Source organism: Tachypleus tridentatus, chromosome 6 (genome assembly GCF_004210375.1).
Source record: "Tachypleus tridentatus isolate NWPU-2018 chromosome 6, ASM421037v1, whole genome shotgun sequence".
NCBI classification, from domain to species: domain Eukaryota; kingdom Metazoa; phylum Arthropoda; class Merostomata; order Xiphosura; family Limulidae; genus Tachypleus; species Tachypleus tridentatus.
In genome coordinates, this window is record NC_134830.1 from 37,742,330 (window position 1) to 37,760,409 (window position 18,080).

General features: G+C 36.3%; 1 protein-coding gene across 1 annotated transcript in view; it reads left to right on the forward strand.

Moving 5' to 3' along the window:
• The first annotated feature begins 51 nt into the window (after positions 1-51).
• Positions 52-18,080, forward strand: part of LOC143251584 (uncharacterized) — a 52,253-nt gene continuing 34,224 nt past the window's right edge. The window contains exons 1-8 of the mRNA XM_076502855.1: positions 52-64; positions 481-563; positions 3,839-3,892; positions 4,959-5,052; positions 7,885-7,933; positions 8,319-8,433; positions 12,337-12,409; positions 16,366-16,441. Coding sequence (XP_076358970.1) covers positions 52-64; positions 481-563; positions 3,839-3,892; positions 4,959-5,052; positions 7,885-7,933; positions 8,319-8,433; positions 12,337-12,409; positions 16,366-16,441 — 557 coding nt within the window. The remainder of the gene's footprint in view (positions 65-480; positions 564-3,838; positions 3,893-4,958; positions 5,053-7,884; positions 7,934-8,318; positions 8,434-12,336; positions 12,410-16,365; positions 16,442-18,080) is intronic.

Genomic DNA, 18,080 nt, shown 5'->3' on the forward strand with positions numbered 1-18,080 from the left:
CGAAGTTGAGATGAAGAGGACACGTTTCGATCTTCTTCGTCATCATCGACGATGACCGAAGAAGGTCGAAACGTTGTTCGCTCTATGTAAAGTGTTTTCAGCCCAAACGAGCCTTTTTGTATAAAAGCGATTGATCGTTTTTCATGTACGCCATTAGTAACCAACTTTTGTTAGTTTATTATTATCATTCACGTGAAACTACCTAAAGGTTATCTGCGTTAGTTGTACTCAAGTTTTAACTGATATACCGCCAACTCTTGGGCTACTCTAATCGAATAGTGAGACTTCACTATCTCTGTTATAATGCGCCCGCGGCAACAAAGTGCGGCGCGCGATTTTGAAACAAATGACACAAATCGTGAACCTTTTGCGTTAAAAGTCCGTCTCGCTACCACTATACTGGTCGCGATAATAATTTGTACCCAATAAAAGTATCGGTCTGTAAAAGTTCTAATCTACCAGTATATTTATTTTGTGTAGGGCTATGCCTCATCAATTTGGAAAGTGATTTTGATACAGCTGCTCATTATGATGAAAATGATACAAGACATGGACTGTTTCAGGTAAGGATTGTTCCTGTTTATTTAAATGTGTTTTCTGGACAATAAGTAATCTTAAATAATGATAGTGTTTCAGTAGCATACTATCCCTTAATTCTGTCGGTAAATCTGGTTTAATTAAAAGTTAGTTGGCATAAAAAGAAAAGAAAACTCCTGAAAAACAAACTATAAAATTCTGCAGTTAAAAAAAAATGTTACTGGTTTTATTCCAATTGTGCAGAATACTATTTTCATGAACATTGAACTCAAGAACAACACATAGCTTTCTTCAACAATTGTATAAGAAAATATTATTGTACTACAATTTTCTTTTGTTATAGTGACATTTAAATCAAGTTTTTCTTTTGTTTCCAAATTCCTTCGCCCGGCATGGCCTCGGTGGTTAAGGCACTCGACTCGTTATCCGAATCCCTGTCGCACCAAACATGCTCGTCATTTCAGCCGTGGGGGCGTTATAATGTGACGGTCAGTCTCACTATTCGTTGGGAAAAGAGTAGCCCAAGATTTGGCGGTGGGAGATGATGACTAGCTGCCTTCCTTCTTGTCTTATACTGCTAAATTAGGGACGGCTAACGCAGATAGCCTTCGTGTAGCTTTGCGCGAAATTTAAAACAAACCAAATACCTTACGTTATCGTCCTACCAAGGCGTCCAAAAACTTAAAGTGGTTTGGTTTTTTAACTTGATTTTTGGTCAGTAAAATCGGCAAGACAAACTCGGACATGGCAATATACAGATGTTTATACCACAAACTGACAAACAAATTTATCTTAAGTGAAGCTGTTTTACTCCCTTTAGACCAGGGGTTCCCAACTGAGTGTTCAGTGAATTTCAGGGGGCTGCGTAGCCTTGTTAGAAGTAGCTTGGGATAACATTAATTTTATTTCATTAATTACATTTTCATGCTCTTCTACATTTTTTTTGTATCGGTGCAAAGCAAAAGTGTGCTACGTTAGTTCAATGTCATTAGGTGATATTATGGGTGTATGTATGCGTGCCTGTGAGTGAATGTGCCTGTGTGAATGTGTATGTGTCTGCAATTGTATGTATGTGTGTACTAGTGAGTAGCGAGTATGTGAGTGTACGCGCATGTACGTATGCTTGTGTGTCTGTTTAGCTGTGATGAAGTGTGTGTGTGTGCTCGCTGTCGACACGTGAGTCACATGTCCGTTGCTGATTGGTGGATGACGAATCGCGCTACTGGCCACGCTCCCTTCCCTCCCAATACTTACCCCATTGATACTCTACCTGCACCCCCCACAAGTAGTCAGTGTAAGATCTACAGTTGCCAAAGCGTTCATTTTCAACATTTTAATTTTATTTTAACAAGGAGATAAGTAAGCAGTAGAGGTGAGTTGTGTCCATGGCTAAACGGCGCAGATACTCAAAATGCTACCTCAACATTGGCTTTACCACTGTGTTCGCCAACGACGGCAACGAGAAACCACAGTGTGTTTTGTGCTATGCTGTCCTGAGTGCAGAGTCAATGAAACCATCAAAACTCAAGCGTCATCTCGAGACGAAACATCCAGAACACGCAAATAAGGGTTTGGATTTCTTCAAACGGCATGAACGGTGTCTTAAAAGCCAAAGAATCGACAGAAGTGGGTCGTTTCAGCAGCAGAGTGCAGCCGTAGTGGAAGCTTCATATGAGATTGCATCTGAAATTGCTAAACAAAAAAAAAGCCTCAAACGATTGGAGAAACACTTCTTAAACCCTGCATGATGAAAGCAGTAAATCTTATTCTTGAGAGAGCCAGTGAAAAAAGATGCAGCAAGTATCCCTGTCAAATAATACTATACAGAGGCGCATTTCTAAAATGTCTATGGATGTGAAGGAACAGGTTTTGACTGAAATCAAGGGTTCCCCTCTGTTCTCCTTTCAGCTCGACGAGTCAACAGATGTAAGTTCATGTTTCTCAGTTGCTTGTCTTCGTGAGATACATTAATTCAGGTGACATCAAAGACGAATTCTTATTCTGCAGTGCACTTGAAACCACAACAAAAGCTGATGATGTCATGGAAAAGTTTCAACTTTTTTCAAGACGAAGATCTTCAATGTGAAAACGTGTGTGGGGTTTGTACGGATGGGGCACCGGCTATGCTGGGATCGAAATCAGGATTCCAGTCGAGAGTGAAGAAGCTAGCACCTCAAGCAAAGGGCATCCACTGCATGATTCACCGATATGCTCTCGCCAGTAAGACTCACCCTGCCTCTCTGCAGGAACTGCTTGAATCCGTAATCAAAATTGTAAATTATGTGAAGACTCAAGCACTCAACACTCGCCTATTCAAAGAACTATGCAAAGATATGAATGCTGACCACGAAGTCCTTCTCTTCTACACAGCAGTACGTTGGTTGTCGAAAGGAAATGTTATTAATCGTGTCTTTGAAATGAAAGATGAAATAAAGCTATTCCTGGAGACTCGAGAGAAAGGAAAGATCTTGTAGCTCACTTCGAAGATGAAGCATGGAATAAAAGGGTTGCGTACCTAGCTGACATTTTGACCAGCTGAACAAGCTCAATTTGAAGTTTCAAGGAAGGGAAACACATGTTCTCCTTTTTCAAGATAGTCTTCGGCCCTTTGTTTCCAAACTGCAGAACTGGCGTTGGAAAACCAATCTTGGAAACATCGCTATGTTTGAAAAACTTTGTGGAGTGACGGATGAGTCTCAGATCAAACTGGATCAGTTCCTCAAGGATGAGATTACCGAACATCTTCAGTCTCTAGAAAAGGAAGTCGAGCGTTACTTCCTGAGCTATCACAGGAACAGGAGGCCCTGGTAAGGAACCCATTTTGTACTGAACTTGATGTATCCAGCATCCCAGATGATATCCAAGATGAATTTCTGGATCTAAGGAACGACTCTTCAGCTCGTGATCTCTTCAAGATGAAATCCGTGACTCAGTTCTGGTGCGCTATGTATCAGTCATACTCCAAAGTCAGCATGATAGCTTTACGTGTTCTTGTTCCATTTGTTTCTACCTACTTGTGTGAGGCAGGATTTTCCACTCTTGTCAATATTAAAACAAAGAATAGGAACAGATTGGATGTTGAGAGATGACATGAGACTGGCTCTAACAAACGCTCGGCCACGAATTTCAAAAGCTTGCTGCTGAAATGCAACATCAGGCATCTCATCAGCTGGGCTGGATAGCTGTTCAAACCTATGTTAATATTATTTTAAGAAATATATGTTCTTTTGTGAATTCAGGTTGGACCAATGTGATATAATTTGCTAATAAATAATTACAGAATTTTTAAATATTTTTTTAGATGTTTCTTCCTCTCTTCTTCACAGAAAATAAAAGAAAAATTAAGCTGCTGATAGTAAGCCATACCATAAGTAGGGGTTCACATGGGTTTCAAACTTTTTAGGTAAGGGGTCGCGAGAGTACCAAAGGCACAGAACCCCTGCTCTAGAACCAGTGGTTCTCAACCTTTTCTGACTGGTGGCTGACTACGACAATCTGAAAATTTCGCGGCACACGCGGAAAGCCAACTTGATTTTTGTAGGTACACGTTTATATAGCCAATGCTTAAAACGGCCAGAGCAAGCGATAAATAATGTCATTGTGTATCACGTTTAGATACACGTAACACAGAAGAGTTAACTTAAAAAACCTTAGAACGAAAATCACGGCCAAAGCAAAGTGATGGTTTAATGTCATCTGCATATTAACTGAATACTGTTGCCATTTGCTTTGGTCGTGAGTGTCAAGTTCTTCAAGGCTTTAACGATTTTAATGGTGTAACAGAAAAATCAAAACTTTTATTTTTTACATATGTTTTCAATGTGACGCTTGTGCCTGCTTCCGAAGGCAAATCAAATTGAAGTGAGGCTCTAACGTAGACAAACAAGCTCGCATTTCATCATCGACTGTAAACGCCTCTCTCTCGTTCTGGTTTTAATTTCAGTCAATGCTGAAAATCCAATTTCGCAAAACCACGAAGATGCAAATGAAAGCAGAACTTCAACTGCTTTTGAACTGATATCAGGATATGAATTTTTAATGGAGATCCAAACTCATCCAAGCTCTTTTCGGGAAACAATGACTGATAAAATTTGTCGTTTCGTAAGTCACTGAGCTGTTCTTCCTCCTCAGTTGTAAGATTTGTTGTCTCGTTAATTCCGAATGGATAGGTCATCCAGTTATATTTGTTGACAGCAAGTGACGGGAAGTATTGTTTTAGTGCGGACTGTGGGTCGCTTAGTGTATTCAAAATTTGAGGGACAATTTTCTTCTTTGACGGACATTCGTTAACAGAAGGTAAAACAATCAAGGACTCCTTTTGAGATCTTATTCTTCCACAGCGTCACCTTTTCATCGAAGGCCTTCAGTTTGGACGTTGCAGTAATAATGTTTTCAGATGGTTCTTGGAGACTTAAATTCAGATAATTTGTCAAACAAGTCTGAGAGAAATTGAACCTTCAGCCACCAGGTCTCATCATGAAGAGAAAATTCAAAACCTGCTTCCCCAGCCTCCAAGTAAGAAATTACTTCAATTTTAGTTGGACAAGACGCTTTAACACCTTTTCTTCGAAAGCCATCGAACTTCAGTGTGATACAGTAGCTTTTGTAGTCTAAAACCATCGCCTCACAGAGAAGAGAGAAAAGTCGAGATTGAAGTGGCCGAGACTTGATGAAATTCATTACTTGAATAACTTGATTCGTAACAGATTGCAAATATTTCGGCAAAGATTTGGAGGCGAGCGCCTCTGTGAATCATGCAGTAAACAATCCTAAAGTTTGGATTTTGTTGGCGCACAAGAGCGACGAATCCCTTCTTTTTTCCTTGCATTGAAGGACAACCATCGGTACAAACGCTGACACAGTTATTCCAATGTAATTTGAAGAGCAAAATGTTTTCATTCACCAACTCGAAAATGTCTTGGCCTTTCGCTGTACTTTTTTAAATCTTTACAAAATAAGTATTCGTTTACGATTTTTTTTCATCTTTTATGAATCGAACAAAAGCCAGAACTTAAGCTTTTCCACTAACGTCAGTAGATTCATCAACTTGAAAAGACCATAGCAGAGACAATTCATCTTCAGGCGCTTCGAAGTGTTGGTACACTTGATCCTTCAAATCCGACGACAAGTCTACAATTCTGCGCGAAATTGTGTCATTGGACAGTGGAACTTGCTTAACCTTTATGCCAGCATCCGTTCCAAGCATAGTTTCAACGATGATTGCTAACGCTGGCGCAATGACTGACTCGGTCTCCGTATGCGCTTTCTTACGTTTTGCCAACAATTGAGCAATCTTATAATTTGCAATCAATCCTTTTTCGGGCAGGAAAAATTCATGTAATTTTTCATGTAATTCACAAGTTTCCTTGATTGTTCATGTTTTTGAGCCGCGAGATTCTCGAAGTATTCTTTTGGTTTATTCTTCACAGCTGAATGTTTTGTTTCCAAGTGTTTCTTCAGTTTGCTAGGAACAAGCGCCTCGTTCGATGAAACTGCACTGCAGAGTAGACAGAATGGTAATTGAGAATGTTCCGATTCTAAAGCGATAAAACCGTATTCGATGTATTCGTTTTTTGTACTTTCGTTTGATTCCTTGCTTTTGATTCAACACATTCTCCTTTGCAGCACCAGACGTACTTAAATATTTTTCTATGGATAAATGATAAAGCTAATTCATACACGATAAGCACGAAGTTCTGCAGTTGATATAAAATTCCTACCTACAGCGTAGTAGCTATAGCTTACCGCAGAATGAGAACGTGTTCCAGAAAGCAGTTTGATTGTTTGATGCATCATTGTTGCATCACAACTAAACAAACAGTCGAACCGTTGCAGTCGAGAATGAAATTTAAGTATGAACTTTTCAATGCTCGAATTCAATGAAAACCATCAAATGTTTCGGAAGGTTTCAGAGTGTTTTTATAGTAGCTTTTATTGACTGATGTATACGACTTGCTTGTAAAATCCCAAGAAAGTTGAATGTGTTTCAGAAACACCGCGGCAGACCTGCCAATCTCTCGCGGCACACAGGTTGAGAATCACCGCTCTAGACACTAGAGAAACATTTTACTGTCAGTTTTTTCTTCCTTTTTCAACACAAAATCATGTATATAGTCAGTTTACCCATTACACTTGAGCAATATGCCATTTTAAAATACTAAAATCTTGAGTTTTTAGCTTAGATCTAAACAACCAGCAACAATATACTTTACCAGTTTGATTAATGCACGCAAGTTAGTTTATACCTTCTAGAGAAAGATAAACGAAGATTCTAACAAATCATGTGTCAGTGAAATAAAAAGAATAGAAAAAAGTTGAAAACACCATGAGTATTGAATAGATCCAAGATGATGACATTAAATTAAACAAAAAGACGATTGACAGTCAAATGTGGAGAGAAGAGATGGACACTGCTTAGAGCAACGGATGGCTCAATCACGAAAGACATATTACACAGATAAATCGTGTGGAAAAATATATAATTACTGTTTGATTGGTCAGTACCAAAAACTGGCAATTCGATTATTCAGAGCAGAATATTAGCATACGAGAATCCACTTTATTGGTTGGCCAGTAACAGTGAATACCATGACAGGGTTACGCATAACGTTCCCTAAACTTCATTATAAAGTTGGAGACAGATTTTATAAAGAGAATACGCATAACATCTTTAAGCAACCAAAAAGGCTCATCAGATAACGATCTAAATTTCAGGCCACATTAACCTATCATTCAATAAGTATGTGACCGTTGATTTGGTGAGGTGCAGCCGAATTAGTTGTAAATGAAATAGCATGCAGAGTGAGGAAGCGTGAGAAGGTGGAACTAAAATAGCACTGGTTAACAGGAAGGCTGGAGATGAAAGTGGAGCGAACGCAAAAGTATGTGGAAAGGGCAGATGTTTTTAAATCAAATCGAATTGTGCGTCATTATTAAAATTACTTTAATTCTATTGGAGGAAGGAAAGCCCGCGCTTGATTCCTCAAGCGTAAAATCAAAGTAAAATTATTCTTATCAAAATAATCTTATTTATACTGGATATCTGGTGCTTACCAGGATACCATCAGCTGCCTTTTTGTGATTGGTGGTTGGAATTGAGGACAGCTCAATGCTACCTTGACTACGTTCTGATAGTTGTGTACGACGGATTCCTCAAATAATTATTTGAGGAGAGATTGTCTTTGGCATGATAAATTAAAAGAATAACAACAAATATGCAGATAACGACAGAGAGACCTCACTAGTATGAAGCGTTGAATGAAGGAGTTTCGAATAAGAAACAAACAGTTTTTAGTGACAATTTTGTGTTAAAATTGTGATACATTTAAAAATTCTGTATGTTAACAGGTAGCCTCAAGTATTATGTTGGTGATATCTGCCAGATTCATCGCGATTGGTAAAATGTAGCAAAATATATTAACCAATCAGAAACACACACACAAAAAAATATTACCACTCCTCTGTGACACAGTGGCAAGTATACGGACCAAAAAGGCTAGAAAACTGGTTACGATATCCGTGGTGAGCACAGCACAAGTAGTCCATTGTGTAGTTTTGCGCTTAACTACTAACAATATTATTATCATAAAGTCAGACATCAGAAAAGAAGGAGGAATGTCATGTTTTTCTGTGTGGTTTAACCACATTACATCTAAAAGCTTTCCAGAGCTTTGGTGAAATTTATAGTCTAAATGAGTAGTAGAGTATCGGAAACTTGCACGACAAAAGGATGGATAAAAATTAAAAAATGAGTTTTTCTGTCTTTTTTTCTCATTTCGTAGCAAGCTGCCAATCAAGCGCTTATCTATACATAATAGGAAAACTGAAAATTATCTATGGATCGCTTTACAGACTGTTACTACAACTACAAACATTGTGTCTCCTGGTATGTCAGCGGTAAGCTTACGGACTTACATCGCTAAACTTTAGGGTTCGATACCGCATTTTACAGGAAGCACAAATAATCCATTATGCAGCTTTGGGACTGTTACGTTTCTTTTATTAAGAAACATTAAAAATGGCACACAAATATTCTAGTCTCATGATATACCTTAAATGAGACGACAAAATGTCGCTATTAGCTTTATCCACTCTTTCCATTACTAGCGACAAGGGCTTTTCTCCTATGCAGCAAACAAATTATAAACAGAAAAAAATACATATAGCTACTAGCAGCTAACATTTGCAGGATAGAATTTATGTTCGAGTCTGTTTTGAATCAAACCTATTTATTAATAAGCATTTTTTTGATGCTTTACATTGTTTGAAATTAAGCAAAAAGCTATCTGTGCTCTGCTCATGCACAAGTTACACTTAGTGTGAATTTATCTTTATCGAATATAGGCCCTACTCAATAAAGGCTTAACTAATATTAGTCCTAAGACAAGTGGATTCATAGATTTCGGTACCCGATATTAGTTATTGAAGACAAACTTCATGTTCAACAGTCACAACTATATACAAACAAATGGCCTAAGCATCGGCAATTCATTATCACCAGTTCTAGCCAATATTTTAAGACACAAGTTGAAACACAAGCAATTAACACAGCATTACATCCACCACTACACTGGTTCAGATAGGTAGATGACACGGTTGCGGAATTCACATCTACAGAACACACACTTAATTTTTTCAATCACATTAACGGTATGCATCATAACACAAACTTCACATGTGAACAAGAAGAAAGCAATCAAATACTATTTCTTAACCACAAAATTATGAGAACCGATACACAATTTAAAACAGAAATCCACCGAAAAATCACCCATACTGGACTATACATTCCTTGGGACTCAGCACATGAAACAAAACAAAAACTCAACATACTAAGAAACCAAATAAACACAGCCATAAAACTATGCTCACCAGATAAAATTAACGACGAATTAGACAAAAAACAATACTTCATCAACATCAATAAGTTTCCTCCACAAACCGTAGAAAAAATTATACGCACACACCTAGACAGAAAACATGTTTTTTTTTTTCTTATAGCAAAGCCACATCGGGCTATCTGCTGAGCCCACCGAGGGGAATCGAACCGCTGATTTTAGCGTTGTAAATCCGGAGACATACCGCTGTACTAGCGGGGGGTCACAGAAAGCAAAATCAACCAACAAAAGTAAATATATCTCACGAATAAAAAAATCACGAAACCATATACTGCTGCATGCCATATATTCTCGACATCAGCAAAAAAATAACCTACATTTGGCAAAAACTAGTAACAAAATATGACATTCCATTTAATACCAAATTTATTCAAAAACCAGGCACAAAACTGAGGTCTCTACTATGTAAAAACTACACTGACAAACACCACACCAACATTATATATAAAATACAATGTGATAACTCCCACGACTTCTATATTGGGAGAAACAAGTAGAAAAATGGAAACTAGATTCAAAGAACACAAAAAATCACCTTCACATGTTTTCGAACACTGCAAGTCAAATAAACACAACATTACCATAGAAAATACTCAAATACTAAATAAAGAAACAAACATAAACAAATGCAAAATTAAAGAAGCCTTACTTATACAACAACTTAAACCCAAAATAAACCAATATAAAAGAACGCCTTTATACCTATATTAATATAATAAAATAAATAAAATTATATATTCAAACATCTAACACTGCCCTCTATATTCTGACACTCAGTTACACAACCTATATCAAACATATGGTCAGCTTACGGTCAGTTACATCTTCCTTTCGTTGTGAACCTGACGATGACCGAAGAAGGTCGAAACGTTGTTCGCTCCTCTACGTAAAAAAAAAATAAAAAATTCTCGACCCAAACAAGCCGTTTTTACATATATATGTTTTATACATTGTTTCTTCGACGTTTATAGCATTGGGCACTCAAACCCACTACTACCTGTAGCATGAATTACTTTGAGTGAAATCTAGGACTGACAAATTTATCAATTAATTACAAAATATTAAGCTGCATGTAATTAATATTTGTTCTGATTGTTTGTTTTTATAGTTATGACAATAAATTAGAAAAAAATCCCTAAACCTTTATTCTTTGGATAATAATAATGAACTTTTTACTTTAGCCCACGTTTCGCCATTGCGCCTTTATCAGGGTTGGTATAAAAAAAAACATTGTAAAAATATACGTTACATATTGAAAAGGTTTTTAGAGAAGCATGAATGTGAACGAGCGCCAAACTCTCAAGATATTTCAGATGGCATTTTACTTATTATTGTTCAAATGTAGTTTTTTTCTAATATTTTATTTAAAGTAAACATAAATAAGTATGTTAAGGTGATGAAAAGTTTCAACGTATAGATATAATTGTTGCATTACATATTATTGTAGTAAGTGTTAAATACTGATGTATAAGTCTGAATAAATAATAATATAAAAATCGTTATTATATTATTGTGATACATAATTCACAGATGGCAGCATTGACCTCAAACGCGAAAAATGACATGTATCTACGCATCAAATGTGGTCAAAACATATTGCTGTTTTAAATATTTCATTTTATATAGCAACTTAAAAGATGTATTTTGGTAGAATAAAATATTTAGTTAATTTGGAATAAAGCTCATGAACATACCATCTGTTTAATAGCAAATTCCTTTTTAAGCCTTCTCTTAAATATACAAGATTCATTGACATGTAGACGGAAAGTACACCTTGTAAAGGTAGGCTTGACTAAAGTATATGGTGTACTAACTCTGAAAAGGCGATAACTAATGTTGAATTTTAGGATAAACATGTTTCGCACGCTATACTCTATAAAATGCGCCTAGTTTAATCTAATACAACAGATATTATTAGAATGTCTGTTTGAATATTTTGCTATATGTTCTCTTTTTCACCGTAAATTCTCAAATCAAGAATTTTAGTTTGACGATTTTTTTTTATGCATTTACCATTTGATTTCCTTTTGAGGATCATAAGCATCTATGAAACATTAACCAAATGAGTTTATTTTTAACCTGTCAAACCTTTTACGTTTGGACTAAAAACTGACTGTTATTTGCTGAATAAGCTTTTAGGGGCGATTTCTTAAAATATTTCAGTTGGTTTCATCTCATAGATAAAGAAATGTTTAGTATTAGATTTAACAGGAAATTATGGAAGGTGAATCAATTGTACTGAAAATTGAATTTAAGCAACGCTACGAAGCTCTTAATATTTTTTTCAGGTCGAAAGATGTTTAACCACAAAGTTAATGGAAGATGTTAGCTCAGTATGTAATAATAATAATAATAATAACAGACTTTGCTGGAGCTCCAATATATTTTCCTTACAGAAGTAAACTTAGATCTTATAAATAGATTCTTTTTGAGAGTTTGTTTATGAATTTTGCCCAAAGCTGTACGAGAGCTATCTGCGCTAGCCGTCTCTAATTTTGCAGTGTAAGACTAGAGAGAAAGCAGCTAGTCATTACCACCTACCGCCAACTCTTGAGCTACTCTATTATGAACGAATAGTGGGACTGATCGTAACTTTATAACGTCCCCATGTCTGAAAGGACGAGCATGTTTGGTATGACGGGGATTCGAACTTGTAACCCTCGGATTACGACTCGAGGGTCTTAACCATCCTGGCCATGCTGGGCCACCTTTTTGAAAGTGTTAATAATTTTGCCTATGTTATTTGAACTCCATTTTTTTGTACAATTTCCAAATAAATACTCCAAATTAACAAAGTGTGTCTTAGTTACTTTAATTTTGTACTTTATTAGGCTATTTTGTTATTAGTGTATTACATACGTTTTTTCTTTTTCAAAAATTCTGTTTGGTTTTTATTTTGAAGATAAATAATACGTATTGTCACGAGTCATTAGACGGAGAAGTCGGTGATAGCCTGTGTAACATCCCATGTCAAAGTAAGTTCTTAAAGAATTTCATAAATTATGCTTAAATTATTTGAGCCATTGGGCCCTGTAGAACATCTTAATATGCAAAATGTTTGGTAAATTGTATTAACACGATTTTGAATATGCAAATCGCCAAATCACATAATAAGTACAGTCGATATAAAATTTCAGCGAAATCAATTGCATGAGAACAACATTTTGATGATGTTCTTGCAGATTGTAGGTAGTTTGATGTCGCCGAAAACTAGAGGTTTTAGAAAGAATATCTAATAATTATTTACGATGTGAAATATGTATTGACTCGGATCATAAAAAAATGTATTAAAATTGAGGATTTAGAATTTCCAATACGGTGAGGGGGGGGGGGGGGGGAGTATTCTTTGTGTGTAACAGCGTTTGACTTGGTACATCAAGACCATATAGAAATACAACCTTCAACCATCGTACCCATACTGTGGTAAGCAAAGTGCGGCGTCATTAATACAGATGAAAATCAACGAACATAAATATAAATGGCAAAAAACCGATCACGTACTCCAGGCAACAATACGCAATATAATCAAGAAGAAATTCTGTGTGGAATGGTCTCGTAAGTTACATGTATGAAATATTCTTCCAAGAAATATCTTTCAACCATCTTTTAACGTGAGACTGAGACACGTATTTTAATTATTGTATATAAAGATGCATAGGTGAAGTCGCTGGAAGCAGCTCCTATGGACTTTTATGCGATCGAACTGTTTAACCGATGCTAGAAAAAACCACCGCCCTGTATTCTAGATAGCTTATGGAAAGCAAACAGGAAGGAGAAGCCTTCTTTGAACATGAAGTCTTTATGAATGAGCTTTTTTTTCATGAGAAATTGTAGTGAAAGGCGTTTGGGAAATTTCGTGATAATCAGATGGAGCATGACCAGATATTGTAATATGGACTGTACAGACATAGTGAAGCCCAAAAATCGTTTTAATATAATGTTATCAACCTTTGTATACACACACGCACATAAACATAGAAACAAAATTTGATATGCAACACTTTTCACTAAGTTTTGCTTAGAAGTGTTAAGTATTTTCGGTATCTAAGTCAGAGACTACCTGAAGCTCAATCCCAGCAACTCCAAGTTTAAAAATGCTGACCTGAGGAAGTAATGATCCGTGATGACGAGAAAACCCACTTGTAGAGAAAATTATGTATGTAAAAACGGCTGGTATGGATTGAGAAAAACGCTATGTAGAGGAGCGAACAACGTTTCGATCTTTTTCGGTCACCGTCAGGTTCACAAAGAAAGAAAGATTTAATTGATCGATAGTTGACCATATGTTTGAAGGCATTTGTGTAATTGAGTGTAGGAATGTAGAGGGCGTGCTTAGATGTCGGATATATTTATTAATATAGGTATAAAGGTGTTCTTTGTATTGGTTTATTTTGCGCTTGAGTTATTGTATAAGTAAGGCTTCTTTAATTTTGCGTTTGCTTATTTAGTATTTGGGTGTTTTCTATGGTTATGTTGTGTTTATTTGATTTGCAGTGTTTGAAAACGTGTGAAGGTGACTTTAAATATATGGTCAACTATCGGGTAGCAACCCTTTCTTTCTTTGTGAACCTGACAATGACCGAAGAAGGTCGAAACGTTATTCGCTCCTCTACATAGTGCCTTCTCCCTCCATATCAGTCGTTTTTACATATATAATTACCTGAGGAATAACACTCAGCCAGTAGTACTTACGGGCTTTGTTCATAAATAAACATTTACAATAAAATAGTTTTTCACTTAATCCTCGGGAATAATGGTTGTAATAACAGTCTAGCACTGTTACTGATCTCGGACAACCAGATAAGAAGTTTCGAACAAATTTTGTTTGAGCAAACTGTTAAGTTTTTACTCAAATTGCGAAAGTTGGAAACAATATTTTCATTTGCTTATCTTGTAAAACACTAAATTAGTTTTATTAAAATCTATCTATTACTTTATTGAGAGCAGAGAGCGAACATTGGTTAATTGATTGAAATGTACGACGCTTTGTATCAGTAGAAAGTATCTTTGAAATGCTATCTTTGTTTTCCCGATTTATGGTTGTTTAGAGATGTGTAACTAACTTATGAGTTTTGAAAGTCTACAAAGAAGACTAGAAAGATGAAATCGTTTTTGTTGGAGTTAATTACACTCTATAAAAAATATGGTGTCTTTTCAGTTTTCCCCATTGTCGCTTCATCTGATGACCTATGCAACAATTATAAGAAACTGTGACGAAAGGCCTCACATCATCAGATGCACAGTAGTCAATGGCTGTGCAGTCATATAACTTCACATTATGTCAGAGGGTGAGGGGCTGTTAGCATGAACACCTCTTCTGTTACGTGATTCGTGTTCTTCTACCTGGTTCATTGAAATGGTATTGTGAAGGAAATGGCGTGACCACAGGTTCCCTATAATAGTAATTAGAAATCGTATTTGGTTTACTATGACAAGTTTAAATTTCCCATAACATGTGAATTCTGTGGCAAGTTACTTTACGTCCTGTTTCCAACGTCGGGAAGTCTCTAACACTTTGAGTATAGCTGTTGCGACAAACTTCCCTTTCCTCAGTTTTTCTTCCTCTCGATATTGTGTTTGGCTAATAGCTTGCTTTCTCGTGGTTTACGCTTCTTTACAAGGATGACTAGGTAGATTAAGGCGTTTGACTCGTAGTCTGAGGGTAGCGGGCTCGAATTCCCGTCGCACCAAACATGCTCGCCCATTCAGCCGTGGGGGCGTTATAATGTTACGGTCAATCCCACTATTCGTTGGTAAAAAGTAGCCCAAGAGTGATGACTAGCTGCCTTCCCTCTAGTCTTACACTGCTAAATTAGGGAAGACTAGCACAGATAGCCCTCGTGTAGCTTTGCGCGAAATTTTAAACAAACAAACATTTTATTTTATTTTCTCCTATATTGAGTTATTGATATAAAATTATCAACTGTTGGAGCCCTTTAATTTTCAGAAACCATTTTCGTACTTACATTTACAGGTGAATAAAGACAAGTCTAAAGCAAATGGAGGTTCCTGAAAAATGGCCTAACTAAAGCAAATAATATGGATAAGATAATCTAGTTTGCAAACTTTTGTAAATGTTAAAAGTTGAGGGTACTGTCGAAGATTTTTATCAGTTTTAGAATTTATCATTTATGCATTGTTATCGGGACATTTATAATCGCAGGTTATCGATAGTTCGATGTGTCTTTGCACTCCAAACAGAACCCACTTGTTCTATACGTTTATTTTACTATAACCAACTATGATTTTCTTATTTTCAACGGCCTGGCATGGCCAAGCGCGTAAGGCGTGCGACTCGTAATCCGAGGGTCGCGGGTTCGCGCCCGAGTCGCGCTAAACATGCTCGCCCTCCCAGCCGTGGGGGCGTATAATGTGACGGTCAATCCCACTATTCGTTGGTAAAAGAGTAGCCCAAGAGTTGGCGGTGGGTGGTGATGACTAGCTGCCTTCCCTCTAGTCTTACACTGCTAAATTAGGGACGGCTAGCACAGATAGCCCTCGAGTAGCTTTGTGCGAAATTCCAAACAAACAAACTTATTTTCAACATTGTCTATTATCAAACAAGTGTGTTTCACAACTTCTCAGTGCCCACTATATAACTAATTCCAACTGACTCTTGTAAGAAATAAAAAATGGAGAAAGCGGTAAATATGTGGACTTTACATCATCCTATCCTTGGATCAATAAGGCCTGTGATTTCCTGTTAGATAAGGAAAATATTACCCACTTCTTTGCTCAAGAAGCCATGGAAAACTAATTTTCCTCTTGTGTAGAAGAAAAATAAGCAGAAATTAAACAAAGAACTTCATTTTTTAAGAACAAGATAGAGGACATCACCTTTGTTCTAATGATAAATTAAACGTATATACCAAATATTCGTGGAAGGATAATTATATTTTTAGACTGTAATATAATTTTCTTTTTGTTTTAGATCTCAGAGACAGTGACATCACTGATGACGTGAAATGTGCGGAGAAAATTTTCAGCGTTTACCGGTTTAAACCTTGGTAAGTAAATCTACACTAAAACTGATAAATAAACTTTCTTCAGGGTCAGAGCAAAGCGTAACTCTAGGCCTTTGGTTACGTCAGAATGGGGTTTCAATGAGATCATTGTTTCACGATCTTTGGTCTGACTATTTGTGTCAAAGCAATAGGTAAGACAGCTTAGCAAGTACAGTTAAAAAATTCGTTAAAGTAACATAATAAATATTTATCTTTATCACAAAATTAAATTATGCGCATAAATGTGACACCATCCATAGAAAAGCACATTGAATATTTTACTGGCAATAAATGTATTCAATAACATCATACGATTGAAGATCGGTTCAACAAGCCAAGTTCACAATCATTAATATGATTCACTACGTTACCGTTTCGATATTCTGATTTATATAAATATGTGTTTACAGACCTGTGTAAGGAATAGAACACAAGTGTGTTCAGGTATAGAATCCTGTATGAAGTTTAGATAAATGTAAATACGTGTAGCCATACAGATACTTGGTTGGGAGGGAAACAAAGGAAACTTTTGTATGTTAAAGATGTAACAAAAACATAACACGTGTTGCATATGAGGGCTATTACGAAATTAATCTCGGATACTTGTATTAGACCCCCCCATCACCAACAAATAAGATGTGGTTCTTTGGTGTCTTTTCGTCAGCGGAATAGCGGTTCATAGAATGGTTCTTAGAGGTTGTTTTTTTTTCCAAGTACAAATTTTTAGCTCATAGTTTCGTCATCTCTTGACCGATTTGAGATCTAATTAGTTTGCACTTTCGATCGATCAAGGTCTCATGTATTAGTTAACTCTAGTTTTGCATAAAAGAACTTCAAGTTCCGCGGCTATTGAGTATTCCCTCTTGTTTAGATATAATGATTTTACGTCTTTGCACTTTTACTTTTTCCAAAACACTTTGTGGTGTCTTTAAAAATAAATTAAATGCTCAAGAGTTTCTACGTACCTCAATAGAGGGGACTGTAAATCTAAAAAATAGAAGCATGCATTATATAACAAACAACAATACCACAGCCAGTTGATTAGCCGTAACTCTGGACAGCATCAGCTCAACTAGTTCGATCAGAGAAATTGGATCATTATATAGCTTCAGGTATAACGAAAGACCTGATTTAGGTTTAAATTAAATACTTCTTTATGCTTTCATATTCCGAAAGCAGCTTTTGAGATTTGAGCTAAATTTACCACTCAGGTTGTCTTCACACGACGCAGCAGAATCTGCAGTTTATTATATATTGAGCATTTTTTATAGAATGATATGCAATTCTAAATTACTTAATACTCAATTTAGAAATGGTAAATGGTGAACTCTACTTTTTTGATGAAAAACGAAGTGTGTGGAATTATGGTTGCTTAGAAGAAAAATATATTTACAGGATATCTTCTTTACTTTTAATGAAGTTTCGCGATTGAAACACTGCTCGCCAGATTTTTCGAATCAATTACGAAACATGATATAAATAATTTAAGGAACAAAAATATGTTAGAGTAGTTCAAGTTGAATTTAGCTCATAATATGTAACTCTATAGCGTACGTCTCGAAATCAAAATTGGCTGATTGCGCAGTTCTGAAAAAAAATCTTAATATAGGTTTTGCTGTGGAGCGAATTGTGAAAAATTGTT